Below are 9624 nucleotides of genomic sequence, written 5' to 3'. Positions count from 1 at the left end.
GCCTAATGAATTTGAGTGATGTTGTGTGCCATGGTGCCCTTCCAGGCTATGCTTCCGGTTCATCAGCAGAAACAGCATGGCAGCCCCAGCCCCTTGTCAGTCCAGCATCAGATATCTCTCTCTGTTAGAAGCGGCTTATGCGTTCAAGCGTATTGATTTGTTTGCCAACTCTATGCTGTAGACGTGGAGAGCGTGACCAACTCTCCAAAATTCTGTTTTCTTTCTTTGGAAAAGGGATCAATGGGAAAGAATTGACCAAGGCCCCCATCTCACAGGCTCCACTGCCTGCACATAATTACAGCAACTGATTTGCAACAAACAAAAGATGCCATAAATTAAGGCTGTTAAGATGGAAACGTGACGTGGAAAGGAAACAACAAACTCTCTTGGAGTTCAATTATTCTGCAACCATTCAGGCATAACTCATGATAAACGACCTCATTTGTTGTTCAAACTGGCGGATTGGGTTTGAGGTTTTTTCCAATGGGAAAAACGACATACAATAACTCAAGAGTCTTCCACATAAGGAGGGGCTTTCTATATTTTTGCAAACAATAACTTGTGTAGCATTTATGCTACACATCTGTATTAAATGTCCCTTTATATTAATTATGTTTAAAAAAAACTAGAATTAGGATGACTTGGGAGTGGGATACTTACATTGTCACGTGCATCGCTCTCTCCTTCTCCCTCTCCCGCTCTCTCTCTCTCTCTCTCTGTGACAGGCGTCAAAAATACCACCAAGGGAGCGCATATCTGCAGCTTTTCACGCAGCCACACTCGGCTGTTATCCACCGTACCGATGCGTAAATATCCCAAAGAAAACCCATCTTTTCTCCGGACAGAGACACAGAGCACCGAGGCGACTGTGGAAAGAGCGTTTTTTTCCTTATATTCTGATGGTTCAAAGTAACCGAAGCCGGACTGAATCGACTTTACATGCCAGATAGGAGAGTAGTCGGTCACCTTTTTTGCAAGACACATCGGCACAGACCTTTCTTTGAGACTTAAATGAGGGGGAAGATGTGGATATTTTACAGTGCCGACAATTCAAAGTGTCTTTTTTCTATTTGGAACCAGCGGTGTTTGTATTACGCAGCAGTGGCGTGTTTGTTGTTTTCTCCTGTCAGGACGGATCACGCTTGCCCGTCGTGCTGCATCTGTGCCAAAGACTCCGGGACAGTGACCTGCCGTGATGGGGAGGACACCGAGGTGCCGGCAGACATACCGGAGTGGACGTCCACCTTGATACTCAAGGGGAAAAACATTTCAACTTTACAGCGCGGTGCGTTCATGAGCAACGGGACGGAGTTGCAAATGACGACACTCTCCCTGTCCCATAACGGGATACAGGTTATTGAACCTTACGCCTTCCTGGGACTCCCCCGGTTGCATTTGCTGGATCTGAGCCACAACCAGCTGGAGTACATCTCAGCCAGGGCTTTCCATGGCTTACTGGAGCTTCGCTCTCTTTATCTAAATCACTCTATTTTACCTCCGGCCACAGAGCAGCTCTCGAATGCGCTCAACACACAAAGTTTGCGCAACCTCCACAGACTGGAGTTAGCGGGAAACACGCTGAAGTCAATTCCCCTGCTGCGATTAGATATGCACAACCTCCACGCGTTAGTGCTGGTAAATAACTCAATAGAGAGCATAGGGGGAGGCAATTTAACCATGTTGTACCAGCAAAAGCGCATACGCGTCTACTTGGCTTTAAACCCGTTTCGGTGCAACTGCGAACTGGAGGCGTTTTACTACTGGTTGAAGAACTCATCCCAGTGCCCGGATGCGGGGCTTCTCCTGTGCAGCGAGCCGGAGGCCAAGAGGGGGGTTCCTGTGGAGATGCTCCGGGAAGAGGACGTGGATTGTATGAAGGAGAACCTCGAGGCGGTTTCGTACGTGTTCCTCGGTTTAGTGCTGGCTCTGATCGGGCTGGTGTTTCTAATGGTGCTATATCTCAACCGGGGAGGCATCAAACGGTGGCTCAACAACATCAGAGATGCGTGCCGGGACCAGATGGAGGTCTACCAGTACCGCTACGAACAGGACTCAGACCCGAGACTGGCCAACGTGGCCGTTTAACCTCCTGAAACATCTGGCCAATTCCGTGTGGTGAGAGGACAGGGGATGCGACGTTTCCCTGGCAGTGCCCTGTTACAATCCAAAACCAATAGTTTTTACAAATAGTTTCATCTTTTTCAGCTGTGGGGCCAATGAACTGCATGTGGTATTCCTCTCACACTGGGATATCCACAGAGCCAAACACAGTTAAATGACTTTAAGAGACTATTAAGAGTTCATCTTGCACAACTGAATGTTTAAACTTCCAAGCACCATTGTACACATTGTATCTCCTCAATAGAGGAATGCTTTCCATGCATCATGTTAACCTGCACAGTCTACAGCAGCTTGTCAGACTAACTTAGTATTATTTATGTTCTTATCAAAGTGACAAATAAACAGTAAAGTTATGTAGAATTTCTGATTTGAAAAACTTGAATGAAATTGTGAATCCCTGTAATTCCTGAATACTGCAGCCCTTTGCAAATTGTTGCAAACGAATGGCCTACATTCAGCAGACCCCACAGGAAGAACAAGGTATTTGTGTTTCTAATGAGGGAGTGCATATTGCAAAGGGTGAGAGAGGAAAGTGGAGAAGGAGACTCGGGCAGGTAAGATGAGGCAGGGAAGTGCCATGTTCGTGCAAGCAGGCAATGCTTGAGTATACTGTCATATTTCATCATCAGGAACATGGGGTAAGTTACCAACCTGGCTTTTCTGAACAGTCTTTGATCTCTGAAAATAACACACATGCATCATTTGACTCCAGGTCAGTTTATCCGGGAAGTGGCAGAAGAGGAAGAGACAGAATCTAACCATGCATGTGACTGTTGTAGGCATAGAGAACCAACCAGAACATAAATAAAAGGTCAAATAAAAATGGCGAGTTATAGCAGTGTTCTTTACGTCAGCGCATTTTATCATCACTGTCAGGAAATGTTGACTGCATGCAGCACTGTGCCAGACATTCAACACTGGAAGTGTTTCCCTGTCGTATTTTGTAAAAGAAAGTTTTTGTGAAATCGCTCCAAGCAGGTGTGAAGGAGGGCATCGGCTCCATGTCAAGTTTTGAATAAGTTTACCTGAACTACAGTAAGATGTCACATCGTCAGCACTTCCGCTCACTAGGAAAGGTCTCGACTATCTCACCTGCTTCTTTTTAAAGCACCAAACAGTCCGAGGCTGCTAGAGGTCTGCTGCTTGAGGGGTGTAACTGAAAGGCATGGCAGTGTTCATCTCATCAGCTCTGGGACGAATAAACCACGAAGAATCACGATCAACCCGTGAAGTCAGTGTCTCTCCGCACCCCGGAGCTCATCAACCGTCTTAACTAAAGGTCAAACATGGAAAGCTGGAAAACAACAGGAGAGTGTGTGTGTGTGTGTGTGAGAATATTCATTTGAGTCATTTAACAGAGTCCAACTGAAACACGTTAGTTATGAAATAGATGAAAGTGTTTCTGACTTTTGATTTGCTTCATATACAAATTGCAGTTTTATAATGTAAGAGTTAATTAATGTGTTTGTGCATGGGGACAAATGGTTCACAAAACTATTCAAAATCAGCATGAATTCCCCTGCTTTCACTCTCCTATAAATCATAATAAACGTTGATTAATACACCAGATTTAAGACAACAATGCAAGAAATGATTCATCGTCAATAAATAGATCATTTTGAAACACAAGGCTGGTTAGAAATAGGCTTTTCTGTTCTCATCATGTAAAACGTAATTAGTAAGAGATGTTTGCTAATAAACAAATGGATGAGACAGATAGATAGATAGATAGATAGATAGATAGATAGATAGATAGATAGATAGATAGATAGATAGATAGATAGATAGATAGACAGATAGATAGATAGATAGATAGATAGATAGATAGATAGATAGATAGATAGATAGATAGACAGACAGATAGATAGATAGATAGATAGATAGATAGATAGATAGATAGATAGATAGATAGATAGATAGATAGATAGATAGATAGATAGATAGATAGACAGATAGACAGATAGATAGATAGATAGATAGATAGATAGTTATTTTGTTATTGTTGGTCAAAAAGACTGAATTTGTTGTTTGAAAGCATTCGGGCTTCAACTCTGCACTTCACTTGTCATTGCTCCATTTCTTTGTTCCTCTGCCATCTTGCTACATTCCTACCTTAAAAAAACAGGACACACCCTCCCTTTCTCTGTCTATTTCGCTTTCTCGCTCCCCTTCATCCAGGTAAATTACTTTATCCAGTTGAGTGACTTTGTAAAGGACGCAGGGTCGGGGTTTAAGCTGAGCCCAGTGAAAAAAGGGAAGAACGGAAAGAGACAGATAAAGAAAAGGGGAGTCGAGAAAAGATTCATTAGAGTTCTTTAGTCCAGACACCAAATGTCCTTGACTTATGCAAAACGATGACTCATCTTCTTGCTCTTTATGTGAATGGCCAAAGCCCGACTGCAAACTAGATGTCTAAAATGAGCGAGAAACTATCGCCTGAATTGTTGAACAGCTGCTGCTCTCCGAGAATTGAATCTCGTCTGAGCATCTGAACTTCAGGCGACTTTTTAAATGGCTTCCGTCTTTCCTCCGTAGCAACACTTTCTCTACGATGTCTCACAGCCCATCAACCGAAATATACATATTTTAATATAAATATGCTTCTCTAATGTCTGTCATTGTTCTCTTTCTCTCTCAGCCCTTTCAGATCGCTGACGATCTCTCAGAGGTCACTTTAAGATTAGACTTCACATTTTGGAGGATTGGAATTAAAGTTGTGGACGGGGACTCCCCAAAAAGGAAGAAGTGGAAGTCATTTTTAAACCATACAGCTTTGAATATCTATCAGAGAAGGGTTGATCATGTCACAATTACCATGGTTACTTTCAATTCATTGTCAGCTTTCAAGACCGACATTTACAGCTCATTATCAGTGTGCACCCCCACAAATTCCCTTGCAGTTTTATTGAGTGCATGCTTGGGACTCCTAACAGGTTCTTATGAGATTAATTAAGCTTAAATTCGAACAATAAAAAGTTTGGTTGTTTGTTCCAAGCAAGGTCATTATTAACCGGCATTCAGTGGTAATGCCGTCTAAATAGGAGCTCATTAGAGAGACTCCCAGGAGTCAAAGAGGCAGGAGTGAATCCTTTTGTTTGGGGTCACCGTGCCCTGTTTGATGATAAATCCACCCTTCGGGGAATACTTAACATTTGGCATTTCATCATATTATTTTGTTGACTTAATTCATACAGCCAACGCTCACACAGAGTAAGATGAACAGAGACTACCATAAAAGTCTTGTACAAGACAAGAAAGAAAATTATGGAATAATCAATCCCATCTTACATCTGGACTACTCCAATCAATAGTTCCATTTTCTGGCTACTCTGCAGTGTAATTACAAACCATGGGAACCGATATTCTGAAGTGTGATATTGTGAACTTTTGTCTGGCCTCTGACCTCAAAGCTCGTGGGTTTTGATCAGAACCACATCAGGTTTTAAAGAGGACGGATGCAGTCCTGGCCTGGGTTTTGATGAGTATGTGGATAAACACAGTTGGCTGGTCGATTGGCCTTTGACCGGGAGGACAGATTCTGTCCTCACAAGCTGTCCAGCTGTCTCAGATCTATGCACTAATTAAACCCGTTGACTTGCAGGTCAGAGATACAGAGAGAGAGTTTTGACCTTAATCCCCCACTGGAGGGCAAACATCAATTATTAGATTTCACACACTAATTTCAATCAAGTTCTTTCCAGCGAGGTCTTCCTTCAATGGATCATTTGGTTCACAAAAATCCCATAATACCCTTCACCTCCCAGCAGTGTTGTAGTCAAGGCCACCTGAACCAAGACCAAGTCATGACCAAGAATTTGAAGGGATGAGACCAAGTCAACACCAAGACCAAGACCAGAGCAGTACGAGTCCCGCACTGCATGACACACTAATAATAACATGTGGAACATGCAAGTCACTCCTAAATGTGATGAGAAATGTCCACATTCTCATAAAAACAAATATTTTCACCTATTTTATGACCATATACATGCTGTATGTGTGTATGTGTCAGTGTACCATGAGAAATGTATTGATAAAATAATCACAAAGGCCTTGCAGAGACAAATGTTATGTGTGGGAAATTGTCCTTTTAGTTTTCTATGCGCGAACACAGTTATGGTGTAAACAAATAAAGCAGACAATGTACAGGCAACTTAGTGATATCCTCGCAGTTGTGGTCTTGACTGGTCTTGAGTCTGAGACCAAGACAAGGCGGCTTAAAGACCGAGACCGGTCTTGAGTACTATGAGAACTATCCAACTAACGCCACACATAGATGCTTCTCTAATGACTCACATGACAAACTTGCTGACGGCCCTGTCATTTCATAGAACGCTTCAAACAAAGTTGCTGTCTATGGTACTGAATGCTGAATATTCAGCAACTGCCTCACAGCTAAGAGGCCCTAATTAAGCTTTTACTGGCTGGAATGTACTCTCAAGGACAAGTAGGAAATATAAGCAGAAATCACTCCATCAACACTTGAATGAATGATTAGTTGTCTGAGGCGTAGAGTTGTTATTTAGACATGCTCAGCAGCCAATTTCATTAACAGAATAGCCCATGTTTTTCAGTTTGAAACCTATCTTTCAATGATATCTTGAAATCAGCAGTGAAGGTACAAACACGAAGAGTAATAACATGCAGATGCTTCTATTTTAGAACATTTAAGCTACACTGCAGTCATTTGTTAAATGAATACGGGTCACTTATAACGGTATACATTTACGCTCAGTCAAAATAAGAGAAGATAATAATAAAATAGGATGAAGAGAAATTCACATCTAATCTGATGTGAAAAATACTAATTATGGCAAAAGTCCTGGCTTTCGCAGATCTGCGTCGTAAGAACACAGAGTACACATATACTTGTGTTTGGAAACAGAATTATACTCTATACATCAGACAAACAGCTCTGCATTTCTCACTTAAATTGCCTCATTTTCTGTAGCACAGGTGCCAGAAGCACACCACAGTGCCTCTAATTACAGTAACACACAAATATATTTCAATACATTGTTTTTTAATCACTGAAGCAATTCTAAAAACAACAATAAAGCATTTAAATGCCTAATGACAAATATTCAGCCTGATTACTAAATGTTTGGTGCTCATTAAATCTCACGCCCATCAATCACAGCACCATCTAGCTCTGCTAATGAGCTGCCAGCGAGCCTGTTTGAGCAGTATGAGTATGTAAGGCTGCTTCTCGTTCAAATGGCTGTGAAAAAAAATTGCAATCTCGGCAGTTTGAATATTTCATGTTGTCCTTCGCTCGAGAGAAGCTGCAGATCCTCTGAGCGGTCACATCGGCTCGCTGCCTCGGAGAAAACAGCATCTGCTCTGACAACATGTCCATGATTTTCTGAGCATTTAAAGAGCTCTCTCCTCTCAGAACAATGTCAAGCCAACTATTACAACTCGATTTTAAACATGCAACAAAAGCATGTTACAGTACAAGATACTTTCACCATTCTTTCCCTGTCACATTTATTTTTGTATTTCAAAATTCCTCAGAACAAAATCCTGGAAAGTCCTGGTTTCATGTTTCACTGCACTCACAATACATCCCGACAGTATAATGCTAAGCGGATACAGCTCCAACATGATGTTCTGTGGGCTGTAGTTTGTTTAGAAGAGTACAACCTTGTTATATCATTCAGCGTGCATTTGAGTGCACGCTGACTTATTGCACCCACCATTAAAACGGGCCAGCTACTACCCACGTGTGGCTGTTTGGCTGTCCTCTTATCCCACGGACAACAAAATGTGTTGATTCATTCCTACACTTCAACACTTTCAACACTGTATTGTATTTTACAAGGGTATGAAAGATGTGGTCACACCACTTATTGTAAAGTGTGGTTACGATGATGAAATATGATGCAATATAACATTAAAAGACACAACATGTCCTTGAACATTACCACAGACTTGAATCAACATCTGTCTGACAGTCTCCGTACTGCGGTGATAATTAAATACGTATTAAAGTATTTAACACTCTCTGGATTAGAAATAAATGAACATATGGCTCTTCTGATTTGCAATACATGAAATATAAGGGTCTCTTATATTCTGAGGGATTACTCTGTGGCTGTGTATACAGTATCATGAATAGAGATGACCTGTATTTGTGGCTGTGCTATCATGCTGCTGATGAAAACAACCGTGTCCTATTTCACTTAGAAAATGACTCGCTATCCACAGACCCTGATCAAACTGGTCAAATATGTTTGGGCATTAATGGAAATGAAATAATTATAGGTACAGACACATTTTTATTCTGTATAGCACAAAATATAAAATTCTACATTCAAAATGATTGAGGATTACTCATTATTTGGGAAAGGATTTTTATTGGGAGATTTAATAGTGAGTTCAGTTGTAAACACTTAAATATTGATCAATAATCAATGGAAGGGCATTAAGCCCCCATAATATGTCCATATAATGTTTACAGCCCTCTGTAAATAATACAAAATAATGTAAATGATATCTCATGTTAAGTAAACTGCTATAAAAACTGCAGTTCAGCACAGTGCCTTCACTTTGTATAGTTGTTTAATGATACTAACTCATGCAAAAATGATTATTATGACAGTTTAAGTAAAGAGCCTTTCCTTAACTTATAACTTTATATTGTGTTTTTTAGGACTTTGCTCTGACAGTAAATCGTTGCAGTTCGTATACTGCACTGCACACTAAAGATGTCTCTTATCTGCTCTGTTCTCATGGATCATGCTGGGCTCTTGGCCGGACCTGATCACTAACTTTTCCTATTTTCAAAGTCTCCTTAATGCTTTAGCACTGACTCGCCCCTGTTTTTCACGATGTTATGTCGACATTTTTACTGTAATACCCTTGTGATGATCTTGGACTTTTTTTTTTTAAAGAATGTATTACACTGTTGGACTTTCAAACCACTTAAATAATATGGAGACACCATATTTTATAAGTTTCAATTGTATACTGCCAGTCAGTGCCAATATTGACCTTATTGAGCAGATTAGGTATCAACCAGTTGTGTCTAATCCACAATAAATACAGTTTTTTTGTTTAAATAATTCTGTGTTTCTACTATCGGGCCACTGATTGACTTTGTTTATAGCAAACTCTGCCTCATATTACCCCACATAAAAACAACCCCAATGAGTTCCACTCATTTCTGATGTGTGGAAAAAGAGAACAGGGTAGATTAATGCTGGCGCCTCCTATAATGTTACACCTCGCTTTAAATACCCAACATTGGATGGTAAATATATTGATTGATTGTGGTTACCCAGGACATCACAGTAAGTTATTTAGAAGCATTTTGAATTCCCTGCTTCCGTACACAAATAACTTCTAGATGTATTGTGAGCATTCAGCCTATTTCCCAATGAATTATGTTCCTTTTGGAGATTGCACAGTAAATTGTTTTAGTCCAAGGCCAACGCAGCAAATAACTGTGAACACAATCTGAAGTTTAATGAAACTTTTATCACACGTCCAATACTCAGA

The 9624-nt window shown here is 40.8% G+C and overlaps 1 protein-coding gene across 1 annotated transcript; it reads left to right on the top strand.

Moving 5' to 3' along the window:
• Positions 1–1011: 1011 nt before the first annotated feature.
• tpbgl (trophoblast glycoprotein like) lies at positions 1012–2085 on the top strand (the record flags this gene model as incomplete). Its single annotated transcript, XM_079283135.1, has 1 exon — positions 1012–2085. The coding sequence occupies one exon, from the start codon at positions 1012–1014 to the stop codon at positions 2083–2085; it is 1074 nt and encodes a 357-aa protein (XP_079139261.1).
• Between the last annotated feature and the right edge of the window lie 7539 nt (positions 2086–9624).

Source organism: Melanostigma gelatinosum (assembly GCF_949748355.1).
Source record: "Melanostigma gelatinosum genome assembly, chromosome: 14".
Lineage (NCBI taxonomy): Eukaryota > Metazoa > Chordata > Actinopteri > Perciformes > Zoarcidae > Melanostigma > Melanostigma gelatinosum.
The sequence above is the reverse complement of the archived record's forward strand: the minus strand, read 5'-3'. Positions and strand labels throughout refer to the sequence as shown.